General features: G+C 39.0%; 1 protein-coding gene across 8 annotated transcripts in view; it reads left to right on the top strand.

Moving 5' to 3' along the window:
• patj (PATJ crumbs cell polarity complex component) overlaps positions 1-16,690 on the top strand; it is a 472,630-nt gene that overhangs the window by 13,798 nt on the left and 442,142 nt on the right. For 7 of the 8 annotated variants that reach the window (XM_068037182.1, XM_068037183.1, XM_068037181.1 and 4 more), the window contains 6 exons: positions 3,352-3,521; positions 3,957-4,169; positions 4,734-4,873; positions 7,287-7,485; positions 11,296-11,424; positions 13,104-13,310. In XM_068037182.1, the coding sequence (XP_067893283.1) occupies positions 3,352-3,521; positions 3,957-4,169; positions 4,734-4,873; positions 7,287-7,485; positions 11,296-11,424; positions 13,104-13,310 (1,058 nt within the window). The remainder of the gene's footprint in view (positions 1-3,351; positions 3,522-3,956; positions 4,170-4,733; positions 4,874-7,286; positions 7,486-11,295; positions 11,425-13,103; positions 13,311-16,690) is intronic. The other variant, XM_068037186.1, reaches the window with a different exon arrangement.

Here is a 16,690-nt window from a genome sequence, read left to right as displayed (position 1 = left end):
GAATAGGCTGTTACAACCAAGGCAGGAGTAATGCACTGTTAATTCAGTCCCACTACTCCACAGGTCACAGCATATTCATATAGTTTCGCACTTATCGGAGAATAGCCAAATTAAACACTCTATTTGTCCCCCAGAATAAAGCACACCAACCCAGGTTTCTTTAAACAACAACAAAATTAACTTTTTATTAATAAACCAAGTCTTAAACAATAATGGGATAACTCTATATATGAAAAGATTCTTTTCAAACTTCTTATTCTTCCTAACCCTCATGCAAACGCACATACATTAAAAAAAAAGTTAACCGGGGAAAAAGGATGTTTTGGTTTACAGCTGTTTCTTAGGAATAAAAAGGAAAAAATAAAATGATTGAGTTTATCACGTTCTGGTTGGATATTTCCGGTATGGTGAGGTGTCCCAGAGTTGAATAGTCAGGTGCCACTTGAAGTCTCTCCAGGCGAGGTTGTTGAACAGTCTAAGTGGATAGGCAATCAAGGCAATTCATCTGCAGCAGGCATCACACAGGTCTTTGAGCAAAGGGTGTAGCAACAGGTCTGCTTAGGTTTTGAAGTAGCAGTCTAGCAATAGAAGCTTTCTTGAGATTTCAGGATCTCCCAAAACACAAGAGGCAACAGGAATCACTCTTGAGGCAGGGATTCTTCAGAGACTGTAGGCAATAGGAATCTGCTACCTTCTAAATGCAGGGGCTTCCTCTTTGCAAAGCAGTCTTTCTCCACAGAGAGTGGCAACTCCTCTTTTCCTGGGTCTGCTCCTCTCTTCAGGCAAACCACCGACACACCTCAAATGTAGGATTACTTTTCTAGAGATGCAAGTCTTCCATTACAGAGAGAGGTTTTTTTTCTCTTGTCTGCAAACAGGTCCCAGCCAGATTTCACTGCATGCTGCTTGTCCAGCTCACAGGTCTTTCACAATGCAAAAGTGAAACTCAAACTACAACAATCAAATCGTGTGACCTGTAATTTCCCTCTGATGAGTTGTTTGGAAATAGGTGCCTTGCAGTCTGTTGCACTCAGTTCAAACACCAAGTTTCAGCATTCAGTGCTCACAGAAAGAAATCCTTTTTCTCAGTTTTTAAAAACACAGTTCTAAGCTTTCAATAAAAAAAACTGTTGCAACAAAACAAATTCAAGTCATTGTAGGTACTTAGAAACTGCTGAGATAAATTGGAGGGCAGTTATATTGAGTTGCAAATTTCATGCTTCATGCCAATGATTGGCTTTTTCTTTTTCTAAAAAAGGTGCCTGATACATGCTTGATGCAAGACTGTTTATTTATAACTGGCAGATTTCTGTGACTTGTGCTGTGTCAGATGCTGTTTTCTGATATCTAAATAAAATATATTATAATTCTCCTATGACCTCACTATGGATGCTAATTATCCCATAGCGGATTGAATTTTTAAAAAAAATCCTTGAATCCATACAAGGGCTCATGGGGACATATCCTTGAAAGTATAGTTCATGATTTTGTTTGTATGATAGTTTCTGGGTTCGCTATTCCAACCACACCCATAACCCTGTGATCCAGAGTGCACATTTCCTTCCCAATATCTAGGCTCAGGACCGTGAAACCCAAGGATCGCATGAAAGAATTCTTATACTGTCCACTAGTTAAAGGATGTATCAGGTAAAATCATGTGCTTCACCTCTACTTGAAAAACAGACTGCACGGCCCGGATTTTGTGGTGGTAATGCTGTTGGCGTTCACCATCATTACTCCAGTGAAACTGACAGCAATTCTGGGAGTCTGCACATGTTGAGATTAACATGGAAATCCAGAAGTTGCTGTCAGTAATTCTGTGCTTCTCCAGAGAGAGTGCAGTTGAGGGACTCCCAGACTTCAATCAAGGGGAAATCAATTGAATTGACAAAAATGTCCACTCCTCCACTGTGAGTCTTGCTGTAAAAACCTTTGACAAAATTACACCTTGTTGAATGAAGCGTAACTGAGTTTTTAATGGTGTACTAACTTCATAATTGCTGTTAACACCCTCATTGCCCTGAAAAGTGAATGCTTCATTTGTGGAATGTTAAATTTCTCCTTTGTGATAAATTTCACTTTTTCAAGTTTATTTAAGCATTTTAGGTTCTAATACAATGTCCATTTATTTCATTATCTAAAAATTTAAATTAAAAGTGAAGGGATTCAGTGCTTTTAACTGCTTTGTTTGCCTTTTGTGAGAATGCTTCAATGTGATTGACTGTTTATACCCTGCTTGCTGACATTACTGCAACTGGACGCCTTGCGATTCCCTTGACTTTGTGTCAGACTCAAACTGCTGCCTGGAAAGGGGAAATCCAGGCCACAGTGACCACTAGATCTTTGTGGGCAGTTTTTTTCGAGGTCAGCTACTGACTGCACCTTATCAGACTGAGACTTAGCCCGAAAGCACAGACATAATGAACAGTGTACAATATAAAACAGTAGGTAACAAACAGCACTATTATCCTTGATATAAAATAATAAACATGCACATCACTTTCTCTTAGAATTTAAAACATAGAATTGGCCTTATGGTATGAAACATGCTGCTGTTTCAAAAATGGTCCTGCTTCTCTGCTGGTCAGTTTAATCCTAAAAACACACAACTTTTCTGCTGGCTGAAAGTAGGCTATACACCTGACCCTCATGCTTAGGGAATGTGATTAAAAAAGTCCTGGGTACCCAGGTGTGACCAAGCTGTGGTACAGGAAGTATGACAAAAAGGAAGCATTTACTAGACACACATTTATTAATAATTTCAGCAGATATCCCATGACAAAACCCACAGTGAATTGGAGGATATTTTTAAAGAAATTGGGTGGTTATCAACAAAGCGGCAACAAGGAAAACATGATGGGGAAAACTGTGACATAGAAAGTCTGCATTATATGCAAGACTTTGGATGTATTGTTGTGAATATCCTGTGGTGGTGTTCTTTAAAAAAAATTGTATACTGCTTTATTTCACTTTGGATATTAAGTATGTCAATTGTTTTAATTTTATTTCAAGTCTTCCATTGTGCCATTACAGTTTCATCCTCAATCTAGTGCTCTCAATCCCAAATTCCTTCAAGTCTACTTCCCTGCAGTCTCTCTGGTCCAATTAAGCTACAATCTCATCGTCCCCTGCTTCCACACTCTAGTTCTAGTCCCTACCCCTTCATGTCTCTCACCCCAACACATCTAAATATGCCCACATTACAGATGTCTTCCTCACTTCAACAGTGTAATCTGTGACTCAATGTGAGCTATACCATTAGAGATCACCTGAATATGTGCTCGAACAAATGTTTTACGAAGTTGCAATTAGAGTATACTAATTTTTTTCCATAAATTTTTCAATGTACAGTCGATAAACAGCAGGTTTTACAAGCATTGGCTCGCTTGCAGTCACGATTGCGTGAGAAAGGAGATTCATCACAACATGAGAAGTTGAATATTTTACGTGACACAATTGAAAGTCCCCTATTTAATCAAATACTAACCCTTCAACATTCGATCAAACAGCTGAAGGAACAGGCAAGTGCTTAACATGTTACTATGCTGTTGTATGTATGATTCTGTTTTCATGTGCTTGATTAAGAGTGCTTGATTTAACTTTTGTGACGTTGTACTTTGAATTGTGTTCAAAAAAAACAAACTCATGTTGCTCTGTGACAGATACATGTATTCTATTTAGACTGTCTGCTTCCAGCCATGCAGCAATCAATTTAAAGTGAGTACAATACAAAGCAGGCAAAAACTCCCATAAATCTTTTTTAAATGGAGTCTTTTATGATTTGGAACAGAACAGAAACTGTCCTATTATGAATTTAAAAATCTTCCTTTTGGGAGTCGCTATTTAATTGCTGAGTATAGTTGTAGCCTCTGAGCAGCTTGTTTGCTAGTGAATGCTCTTAAAATTCAAATGATGCAAGATTGTAAAAGTGCAACTTAGTATCTGTCTGTCCACAGCTGAACCGCATGTCCACAAATTCATCTCCTAACTTTGACTTTTCACACGCGGGCCTCTTGGTGTTCAACCCAGAACGTTCTGTTAATAATCCAGCTTTGGCCAAAGACGCAAAACTGTTTCCAGATACTCCAATTTATGACCAACCAAGATTGTTACAAACACCTGAAAGAATACAAGATGAGTTTGATAAAATTATTCAAATTTTAGCTCAGGTTCGTGTTACTTTTTCATGTGTTGCTATAAACTATTATTTCAAAATTAAATCGCGCTTAGGTACTGATAGCACTATTGGGGTAAAATTATGTTATGGCATTGGCTACTATGGCATGTTGAAGTGTGAAAATTCCTAGTGGAAAGTCATGGGATTTGATTGCGAAAATATATTTGTTTTGAAACTGACATGATGTTTTAATTGTCTCATTTTGGATTGAGATTGTAGTCTGAGTGTTTAGCTGAATCAAGGAAAGCAATCTACTGAGCTGTTTGATCAGTTTACCTTTTAACAACTCTATCAGGTACAACACCATGATTTGCTAACTTAATCATTGATTATTGTCCAGTTTCAATGCAATTTTTCTGAAGTCCTGCATAATATGTTAATCATTGTTATCAGGATTTTTTTTTCTTGTGTTCCCATCTGTTCTAAGTGTGGTGCGTCTTCTTGGTAAGATCTGGCTTTGTTTAAAGCTATGTTCGGCTATTTGGGTATTTATGTACTGCAACTTGAATTTGATATTTGCCTTTTATTAATTCACCTTTCTAAAAACATTTCTCAGGGAAGACAAGTAGAATATATTGAATTGAACAAGCCAGCAATGGGCGGCCTGGGATTCAGTGTGGTTGGTCTTAAAAATGACAATATGGGCGAACTTGGTATCTTTATACGGGAAATACAAAAAGATAGTATAGCGGACAGGTAAGATTATGTTTTAACCACATCCTTTTGATACTGCTATTTTTGAAGCTGAAATTAAAAAACAATGAATTTGAGTGTTTTGAGAAATCCACATTAAGCAGTCATGTTTCAATTTTTCCCTTTTCAAGAATTTTCCATTGCAGTTTAACTTTTTTAACAGATAGCCTGTATACTGAGTAAACTTTTTCCCTTGTGGTAAGATCATTTACTTTTGCAGCATTGAGCATATAGTACTTAGATGGCTATATTTTGCTGTAGGAGTAAATCTAATAATGTTCATCATTAGTTGGACCTACCTTGCCCGGTTAATCTGAGTGAGTATTTGGTGCTGCAAATTTCTGGAAGTGTGAGCTGATAACATTGCAGTGAGGACACTGGACGACATCAGGGACCTAAGTGAACTGTGTACCTCCTTAAGCAATCAATTTGAAGGGTGTGAAATGACCAGTGCAAAGGACTGTTGAGGAAGCATTAATTTAGGAAATTAGTATACAGCTTAATTTACCAGAACTAAAACTTAACTAGAGAATACTGTCATAGAGTGATAGGTTGCAGCTTTGTGTTTACAGTTTTCTGTCTGATGAGTTTACCAATCTCTACTTTTTTTTTCTAAAAATGTGTTTTAACATGGATTAGAACACTGTCCTTTCACCTTTTGGAGATGGTTTGAATCCAAGTATGGTGATGGGATTAGTCTGCTGTCTACTCTGAGTAATCCAAAATCAAATAACCAACCAGAAATTGTTGGAAAAATAATGGCAAATTAACAATGCTTGACAAGCATTTTGTGGTAAAGGAGGTATGCATGAGTTCCGATTTTCCACAAATTGCTGGATGATTTGCATTGCTCTGCTGTTCAAAACCAAAAAAAAATTGCAACTTTACTGTGTACCTCCTTGTTGAAGTTAATTGCACGTTTAGAAATTGCTGGATTTACCCCGTTAATCGGAATTAATCTTGATGAAGCCATTTAGGGCTGGTAATTCATGAAGGTCCCTGTTCATGACCTGATTTATGGTCCTGGCATGACATTCAACCTTGAAGGCCCAGAAAGGGAACAATGAAACTGGAAAATGGAGTCTCACACTGTAGTGAATTGGTCCTCGAGGTTTGGTATCTTTTTAACTGTTTTGGCAGTATTTTTGTACCAGTCTTGTCATCTACACATCTGTTCGTGTTAGATAGCAATAAATTTCTTTCGACACTCAGAATTGTAAATTAGATTTATTTCAGAAGTAATTTGGGAATACAGTAATTAGAGACATGATTATGCTCTAGCCATAGTTCCAAAGGACAATAAGCATTTCTCCCCATTAGGGAGAGACAGTTGGTGATGTACAGCTTGACGGTCACCACTGCTCAAGTGTGGGGCAGGGCGAGGAGGCAGGCCTGTATCAACTACCACAGCCGGTATGGGGATTGAACCTGCGCTGTTGGTATCTTTCTGCATCACACTTTGAGACATGATAAGTTAAATGTAACATGCATGGCAGGAGAAAGATGACTTAGGACATATGGTTCCCAAAGTTCTTCATTGGGGTTTTCCTCGTTTTATTTTTAAGTTTGTTGTAGAATAATTAATGGATGTAGATTACTATGATAAGTCAACAACTCAATTTTTGTAAAATGCAACTACCAGGACAGTAGACAGTAATCTAGATTGACCTTGGTCTTGTTTTGTCTAGCATTTCCTATGTTTCTTTGAAAGCCTCAACTTATTTCTTGGTGACTATTAATCCAGAGTACAAATAGCCCATAATTTGTCATTAGACTGGTTCACGCACAGGCCACAAGGAAGTTTGATGCAGCTGATAGAAAGTTACACTGTTGTAGTATAAGTAGTGCTCTGAGATTGGGACATATTATTGGTGTCAAGTATTTCTGACCTGTTGAAAAAGTATTTGTTAGACAGAGGACTAAGATTTCTTTGTAAAGAGACATTTATTTGAAATATTTATTGACAGCAATAATTCTATTCAGTGTTACGTCAGCACTCCTAATGGTTCCTCCTTCAGTGTCAGTTTTTTTTCTCATTGCGCTTCTATGAAGCGCCTTGGGAAATTTTACAACATTACAGGGTCTGTAATATGAACACAATTTGTTGTTCCTTGTTTTACTGCCAGGCACTTATGAATTGTTTTAAAAAATATTAAATTTGCTCATATGCCGCAAGTTACTTTGTCGGTGGAGGCTGTAATTCATATTTGCAACTTTTTGGTTCAACACTACCCTTTTTGAGCTGCCAGACAGCCTCATAAAGTTGAAATTAAAAATCCTCCAAACTCTGCACAGTCATTATTAAGTAGTTTCCTTATTGCAAAGAAAAGGCTAAAGTGCAGTTTATTAATTAGCCAAATATGGTAATCTTTTTTGCGCAGAATACGAATTAAAAATTTTGGGCCTTTATGAATAGGGATGGCAGGTTGCAAGAGCAAGACCAGATATTGGCCTTGAATCGTACACCGTTGGATGAGAACATTTCCCACCAAGAAGCCATTGCACTGCTTCAGCAGACCAAAGGATCTGTGCATTTGGTGGTTGCCAGAGGATCTCTTCAAAGAAGATCTGCCAATCCAACAGAAATTCCAGACTTATCTTTTGCTTCACAATTAGTAAGTTCTGCTTTGGGTTTTTAGGTAAGGACTTAATCATTCAATAAATCTAGAATGCTAAGAGTTTGGATTTTAAGTTCTGTGGGACGTTGTGGCCTATCTTTTCATGTGCTGGTGCTGTTAAATGTTGAATTGTTAAATTCATTGCATACTGATGGTCATTTTCATAATGTAAGTAAATATAAATTGTGCAATAAGCTTCCTTCTACAGACTGTGATAAAATTTGGTTACACCAATGTACAGTTTTTGCTTTTATTAATGTTATACTGTGAACAAAGCAATGTTTGAATGTGCAAGAAAAGAAATTATAAAACAAGATTGTACTTAAAACAAAATTCCCAACTGCCTCTTTGGCCAATCTACTTCAATTCTTCTGAAGTGTAATGCTCAAATTTAATATCACAATATCTTCTCAGTTGACTTCATTGCCTGAGCTAAATGCTTCTTGTAAAGTTACTTAGAAATTTCTGACTGCCAAAGGTACACAGACACAATCTCTAGCACATCAGTCTAATTTTATGCAATTATTGGTCTATTTTGCTTAATAATTTGAGTTTTTATTGCAACCTGCAGTTTGTGATAAGGACAAAATAGTTTGATCTTTTCAACAGGGGATATTCTTATGCAGAATTCAATATGCCTACTTAAATTTATATTGTATGAGGAATCAAATGCTCAGGACTTGCCAATTATTTGAATAATTACAAGGCAGTGATGGAGATGTTGATAGATGTCAAGAAACTAATACATGGCATAACTACAGTCAGATAAAATGACAGCATTGAAATCACTAGGTATATAAGTAGAACTGGTATTTCAAAAGGAGAAGTCATAGGCTAAAAATGGAAATCTTAAAATTGACACGCTACTGGCTTTTGAACATAATGATAGATTTAGGAATATCTTTCTGGTTTCTGCAATTCCCTACTAATTTTATATTACCAGACAGTAGGGAGAACCTTTTCAAATGCTAATTGATGTACTGTGATATTGCATATGGGAATTATAAACCAAAGGCAATACTTGTGATGGACAGGATAAGTGGCTGGGGATAATTGGGCAAGGTGAGAGGGAAGTGGCAGGGGATGGAGGGAGGTGGAGTAAAGGCAGAGAAGACGGGGAAGTAGGGAGTGGTAGTCGGAAGAAGGGCTAATGTGAGAAATAGTAGAGTTGGCGGGGTGGGTGTGCGGTGAGGGCGGAATATAGAGGAGTGCTGTTCCACGAAATGTATCTGTCTAGGAAATCCTCTTGGCTGCTGGAGGGGAGCATGATGTCTTCAAAACTCATTACTGGGAGGGGCCTGGAAAGTTCAGCAAATGAGGAAGTACCGGAACATAGATCATGGGGAGAGAGGCAGAGAGATGTACAACCAGGCAAAGGGCTTCTGAGATTATTTCAGGTTTTTAATTTCATTGCACTCTAAGTAAGTGCAAGTATGCAGAGGGTTATTTTCTGGTAATTGAAGCTGCACCCTTGTGCAACTGAGTTTGCAGCAGATTGAGTTGACCATGAAGCTTGGAAAGCTGCTTCTGTGGCAAGCATTCTACAGGTTATTCGGCCATTGTGTTGGAACTGCATACTGACACTAAACCAAAACTCAGTGCTCTTACTACTGAGTTACCTACACCCATCCACCTTTCCTGAACTGGCTTGGATATGAACAATGACGGCACAAGAGGGGCTGTACCTCCAGATCGTTATTCTTCATGTGTGAGCCTAGATGTTATTGTCAAACTATTTGATCATCACAGCAAAGCTCACCCTGCCCAAACTTGGTATTCATATTTACTTACAGTAGACATCACTGGATAGCAATCGGGCAGTAACTTGGCTGATTATTGTTTTCTCTGTTCCTTTTTCCCAAACTGAGATCATTTAACTTAACAGAGCCTGAACTGAATCCAGGGCATGCCTTCTCTATGTGGCTCACTGGACGAGCAGCAATTTCCTCCAGCTAAATATTGGGAGGACAGAAGCCCTTATCTCTGCTCTTTAGCCACTGATTCCATCCCTCTCCCTGGCAACTGTCTGAGGCTGAATCAGACTCTGATGCAACTTTGATGTCATATTTGATACTGAGACGCGTTTCCGACCACAAATCAGCTCCATCATCAAGACTGCTTACTTTCACCTCGATAGCATCGTCTGACTCTGCACCTGCCTAGTTCATTTGCTACTGACACCCTCATCCGTGCCTTTGTTAACTCTGTTGACTATTCCAGTGCTCTCCTGGCTAGCCTCCCATCCTTCATCCATAGAAACTTGAGCTCGTCCAAAATCCTTATGTGCATATCCTAACTCACATCGCAAGTCTCTTTCACTCATCATCCTTGTGCTCGCTGACCTATATTGGATCCTGGTTAAACAGTATCTCAATTTAAAAATTCTCATTCTTGTTTTCAAATCCCACCATAGCCTCACCACCTTTTATCTCTGTGGCTTCTTCCAGCCCTACAAACTTTCAAAATTTCTGTGCTCTTCCAATTCTGGCTTCTTGGGCATCTCTGATTTTAATCAGTCTGGAATTCTCTCCCTAAACTTCCACCTTTCTACCACCCACCTCTTTTAGGACGATTCTTAAAACCTACCTCATTGTCCAAGCTTTTGGTCATTTATTTCCTTAAATGTCTCAGTGTTGCATTTTTTGTCTCCTATGAAGTGCCAGGGATGTTTTACTACTTTAAAGGCACTATATAAATGCAAACTATTGTTTTTTTCCTGCACCAGATTACATTCCTCCACCCCCTATTGAGTCAAGAATCAATCCAATTCCCTTTGAGTGCTTGAACTGAGTTAGAATGCATCATATGAGTTTATGCTGTGTTGCGCAAGTTGATGACTAGGTACAAATAAATTATTTCTTGAATGGAATTTATGAATATAATAAACCAGAAGCTAATCAAACTCTGATTCTCTCCAGGTTTTGGGTTAGATACATTCCTTTGTCTACATTAATAAACGAGGAACTCATTCAGTTCCTTAGTACAACAGCAGTTACTGATTAAACAAGGAAGGTCATACGAACAACAGATTTAAAAAAAAAACATTCAGTCTCTATAGTTTCAGTGCTCTTATAGGATGATCCTTTGCATCTTCTCGTGGGGTGCAAAACTCAAAATGATTGTAAAATTTGCATCTAACTAGCTGAAGGCAGGATTTATGTTTGTAAGTGATTTAAGACTTTCAGTTGGGAAATTCTTGATTGATATGGCTCAGTTCCACACCGGGCAGTGCATTTATCCTCTGAGACATCAGAAGAGACCAGAGGAGACATCAGAGGAACATGCTTCAGACTGTTATTTATGAATAATTCAGTTTATGTAAATTGTACAATTAACAGCTTACTGTAACTTCTTGGTTGGTGTGCTGTGGCAGACAGTAATGAATGGCAGCCTCCTCTAATTTAATCATCTGATTAACCAGCAGTGACATCAACATTTCGTTCCCTAAATGACACAACAAACATATCAATAGATATATCAAAGCTTTATTATTCAAATAAATAACATGCAAAACCTTGGACACAGCCTTGTATAGTATTGTAGGAACATTTTCTATTACCTTTAATGTAGAGCCTGTGGATGACACAGGCAATACTTTTTGACATAAATAGAAACTAATTAAGATGATATATTCTAATATTTAATATTTTCAGCAGTAGATGCAACTGTCTCAAAACCCATTTCTATAAAAAAAAAAGCTTGCGAGCTCTTGCCTAATTTGAGTCACCTGTGAAAGGATTAAATTTGACTGATAAACATCTGCTATTTTGCTATAAAATAAATATTTCTGTTTTCTATTCATTCCAGAATCAGTGGGGGCACATAGAAGAAATTGAATTGGTCAGTGATGGATCAGGTTTAGGATTTGGAATTGTCGGAGGAAAGCCAACTGGAGTAATTGTGAAAACTGTCGTACCAGGAGGATTAGCTGATCGGGTAACGTTTTTTGCTTTGCGTACTCACAGAAGCTTGAGTACCAACTATCCAGGACTTTAGGTTGTATTGAAAAATGATAGTCGATGCCCTTCAAAGAATAGGTCCTGAATTGTATTGCAGAGGAATGTAGATTATCTCCATAAAGCAGGATTGTAATGCTTTAATTGTTATTCAATTTAATAATTTGCATGTTGCCATTTTGTTAAGATTCTAAAGGTGAAATTTCTTAAGCCTGTTTCTTAGATTTTTACCAAGTGAAAGACCAAAGAAGATTTCCTGTTACTAATCTTTGGATTCCAACATAACTAATTACATTCAAGTAAAATCTATTGGCTAAATTAATTCAGTAGTTTAGGAAACACATTGCGTATTGCAATATGATAATAGCCACATTGATTGTGAGAGTCCCAAGTTTCATCCCTGGCTAATACAGAATCAGTCAGTGTCAACAGGAGCGCCATAAGATTGGGTCAGATTTTGCTGTAGAAGTAATGGCGAGGCTTACAGCACTCACCATTATTTAGATGGATACCGGGGAAACTTCCACCTACCACGCCTGTGTGTTTAAACACGGAAGTCTGAAATTGCTGTTCAAAATGTGATTTTCCTACAAATGCTTCCTGAAAATGGCATGTCGCCGTATAGCTCCCCATTCAATTAGATTGAGTGATGTGAAATTGCTGTACTTGCCTTATAGATGTGAACTAAACTTGTCAGAAAAAGTTAGGACTTGTCTATTCCAGTGTAAGTAACCTTTTAATGCCATGATAAGTCTCAATTACTGCCAAACAATCACTGGCATTATTATTTCCTTCTCTTTATTTTGTTTACTGCACTTGTTTTGCTATTTAGTTGAATAGTATAACTGACACTTCCTGGTTCAGTCTCTGCACTGCTCATTAGCGATTCTTCAATTTGATTGGTTAAGGATCTACAAAGTTGCTTTCCCTGTTCAAACAGATCCCAGATGCTTTTTTGAGGGTGCTGCGCTTTTTGGCTGGTAAATTTGCAGTCTGTTCCAGTGCAAAACTGCATAGAAAGTCTGTGGAATAGTGTAGTGATGGCTGGCACTATTTATTTGCCACTGAGTGCAAAATCCTGCCCATTGTCTTCAGCAGCTTGAGCTTATGGAAGAGAAAGATTATCTCGGGTTCTCAGTCCTGATTGTTATGTACTTGGAAGATGTCATTTTTTCTGGAGGTGTGGTTCTGAGGATGTTAGTTAAGGTCAACATTGAGTACTACTCCCATCGTTGAATAGTACCTTGGCATTTGCTTCTCAGGCTCATGTGATATGAACAGTCAGTTAAGTGAAGTACTAGAGGGCTGCTGCCACCTGTTGAACTGAATTCTAGCATGAATTGCTGCTATCAACAGAAGAGAGTAAATAAAAAGCTTGGAAATAATAATTGTATTGATAACTTCTCAAACATTTTATTTCTCTCTTTGAGGAACCTCTTTCAGGACAAAAAGGAAATGAGAATTTTTTTATAATTAAATTTTCACATTACTTCTGTTTAGTGCTAAATTGGACATATGTTCTGAAGGTTTTGGTTGAGAACCCAATTTTGTATTTAAAAAAATCTTTTAAAATCATTCCCAATTACTTTTAAATTTCCATTTGTGATACTTCTAAGTTGTCTGTATTTGGAATTTAAAGATTGTATTGCATGTTTTTAGGATGGAAGGCTTAGGACAGGTGATCACATACTCCAAATCGGAGGCACTGATGTCCAGGCAATGGGAAGTGAACAGATTGCCCAGGTGTTGAGAAACTGTGGTAATCGCGTCCGAATGGTAGTGGCAAGAGATCCATGTGAAGACCTTTCTTCCAAATCTCCTGCAGTTATTCCTGCTTTGATGCCTCCTCAGGACTATTCCAATGCTGTAAGTACTATTGAACTGCAATAGTGAAATTGCTGTATATTTGTTTACATTTCTACTTAAATTTGGGAATTTTACTTCCACCAAAGTGGGGATTGGTCCTGTTAAAAATTGGGACATTTTCCTCTTTGCTGCTAGTATATTAAAGAGAAGGGGAAGTCTTGGCATCAAAGCCTCTCCAAATAAAACAAAAGTAACACCAAATTGGGATTTGAAGTTGTATATTTGAATCTATTTCTATTGCTATATCAAAACCAGAACTTAATTTTGAAGTTAGGGAATGACAGCCTGCCATCAAAATGATCATCCATTTAATAGTTTTCCGACAAATAATATGAGGAATTATCACTTCTCAAATGGAACATTTGTTTTAAAATAATACATAAAAATATTATTTTGAGAAATAGAAGGGGATGAGATCACTTTGCATTGATACCACATTACACCTTCCCAAGAATGATATCTCTTCACACTGTTCAAGAAAAATATCTACACAAAATTAAAAAGAAATTCGGTATTTATTTAGCTTGTTTCTTGGAAAGTGTTGTTTTAAAAGCGTGTTAATACTAGGAGAAATTAGCTTTGTATTTACTGAACCTAACAGTACAATGAAGCTGAATTGACATACACTGCAGACTGATAATTATAAATGTGATATTAATTGAGCTCCCTCAACTTCTTTGGGCCAGTTCCCTAATAATATTTCCTGGCCAGAACAGATTCCTTTGATGGACTTATCCAGTTTAAACATCTTCAGCAAATAATGGATAGTTAAAAGTTTAGTACTGGTTGTGATTGAGTCTTGGTTCAACTTGGTGCTCTGGCATTGACTGCGAAAGTTGCTTATCCATGTTTAGTGCAATGTTACCAATAGCTAAGTTATTCAAGTGCATCTTTTATGACTAGAGAGTTTAAAATAGTACAGTGGCTTATGTATTAGTGCAGTGCAACACATTTCTTAACATTGGTTGAAGAGGGATACATCAATGGCATAGTTGTACATTGTTGCAGTTATTTTATCCAGATCTCAGTATAAGTTGCATTGATGATTGATTTGGGACAGGTACAAAGGGGAATAGAATGCTCAGTGTAAAAATTTGAGTTGGCATCATGCAGTTACTGCAAGTTGTAGCTGAGAGGTTTTGTTCACAAACTCTTCTCCATTTTAATGTTATTTAGTAGGTAACTTTGGATTCCCAGGTTCTCTTTAGATGATAAGCAAAGTGATGTGGAGGTGTACAAGACAGAAATATTTCCTTTGGTTTGAGGATGTGAGCATTGCTAGTTTCAAGAGGGAGTGTCTTTCCGTTGTGGAGAAACTGACTCAACTTGGCTAGCTGCTTTTATACAAGACTTAGAATCCACTTCCTGGTAGGATCTTCTAGAGTGTTTGGGGATACTAAAGGCTTTGATGTTGTTATATGGCTCCCTTTTCTCAAGGGTGTTAACTAATCCTGCTCACATAGATAGGTTATCTGGGTGGTCGGGTTTGTTTTGATGGATGTTTGACTCAAGTTTATTTGTATGGTGTTTCACCCATGCATTTGCATGACTGAGCTCATGGACTTCTGTTTGTAGATTGCTAAACATGGCTGTGAAGTTCTTTCTTGAATTTTTGAAATGCCACAGATAGGACTTCATAGTAAGTCGGCATTGGGTCTGCACTGTGCCAATTCTTCTGTTGCTTGGGGTTGAGTGAAATGCTGTTAATGATAGGTGGTTTGGAGCGTTTGTATCACTTTCTCCATGGCAGGTGTGTGGTGTCCACTGATGCCATCACATTTTGAGGCTGTATATTTTTCTTAACGGGTTGGTGGCATGGCAGGGATACTGAGGTAAATTGTTGCTTGTGAATTCCATTGTTTTCCCTGAGTTCTGGTTTTGATATTGGGGAATGGCTGCATACTATGAAAAATGATCATCCAACCACTATTGGCCATTTTTTGGAGACTACTCTTTTCTCTGCCAGCTGTTTTATCCAGCACTGGATCTGTTGGGGTGATTTTGTGTGTGCCCATAAAGGAAATCATAAAATGTTTTAGCACAGGGACAGGCCAGTTCCCCCATTGATTATGTATTGGTGTTTTTCTCCACATGAACCACCTAACCTAACTCTCCTTCCCTGCTCCTTTCATCTTATACCCATTGATATTCCAGTGGAGTGGAAGGGAGCATTCATTTTGTTTCCAGAAAGTCTTGCCTTTCCCCGAACTAAAACATAGGCTGGAATTTTATGCCACCCCAACGAGCGGGATGGTGGTGAGGGGGGGCATAAAATAGAGCAGGAGGCTCCAGGAGGCTTTCCCGACTTGCGCCCGCCTCCGCCGCCCTTTACGTAGGGCGAGGGAGGGTGCGAAAAACAGCCCAGCCACTCCAGACCAATCAAGGCCCTTAAGTGGCCACTTAACAGCCTTTAAGGGCCTTCGCCTGCCTCCACGTGGAATTTACACATGGCAAGCAGGCATCCTGGAGCTGATCGTCCCAGAGTGGGGGCGCTGCTCAACGAGCACAGAGTACCCGATGGAGGGCTGCACCCGCTACCCCAACCACCCCCAGCACCTCCCCCCAACCGACCACCCTTGCCTCACCGGGGTCCGCTTGATTGCCCCCAGTGAGGCAACCAAAACTCATCTTTCCTCCCGGCTCCACGTACTCGTCTATCTTCGGCTGGGCTGCAGTCCCAGCAGTGGCCATCACTCCTGGTGGTGCTGCTGGGACCAATGGCCGGCAGCTCAATAGGCAGGACTTCCTCCCTCAAGCGGTTAGAAGTCCCGCCTTGGAACAATTAACGGCTGGGAAACCCGTAAAATGCGGAACGAATCCCCAGGTGAGGCGGAAGTGGGTTCGCCACCGACCTTTACTTCGGAGGCTGGCTCCCGTCCACCCACCGTAAAATTCCGGCCCTTCTTCGGTGCTGAATTTGCCAACTGTGAGCTGATTGTTTCCTTTGAAAGTATTCACTTGGAGATATTCATCGAGTATAGGAGGTAGAATTCTCTCTGGCTTTTGGTGAGCTGACATAGAGGAGTACCATGTGCATCTGGGCTTCAAAGAGTTGGCTAGAGATAGTCTTCCAACTGCAATGGTGAGGTTTTAGAGGAGAAAACACTGTCATGTAGTGCTGGACAGTAGTCTGAAGCAGTAGATCTACCCTGCTGGCAGCTGCTGGTATTTGGTTCCAAGGCCTATTAGTGGTAGGGAAAGTGCCTTTCCTTTCAACGTTCTTAGAATCATCGAAATTTACAGCATGGAAGGCGGCCTTTGGGCCCATTGTGTCTGCGCCGACCGTCAAGTAGCCATCCAGCCTAATCCTGCTTTCCAGCTTTTGGTCCATGGCCTTGTAGATTACGGCGCTTCAAGTGCATATCCAAGTATTTTTTAAA

The sequence above is a fragment of the Heterodontus francisci genome, chromosome 8 (assembly GCF_036365525.1).
Source record: "Heterodontus francisci isolate sHetFra1 chromosome 8, sHetFra1.hap1, whole genome shotgun sequence".
Classification (NCBI taxonomy): Eukaryota; Metazoa; Chordata; class Chondrichthyes; order Heterodontiformes; family Heterodontidae; genus Heterodontus; species Heterodontus francisci.
This window is presented reverse-complemented; position numbering and strand designations above follow the sequence as displayed.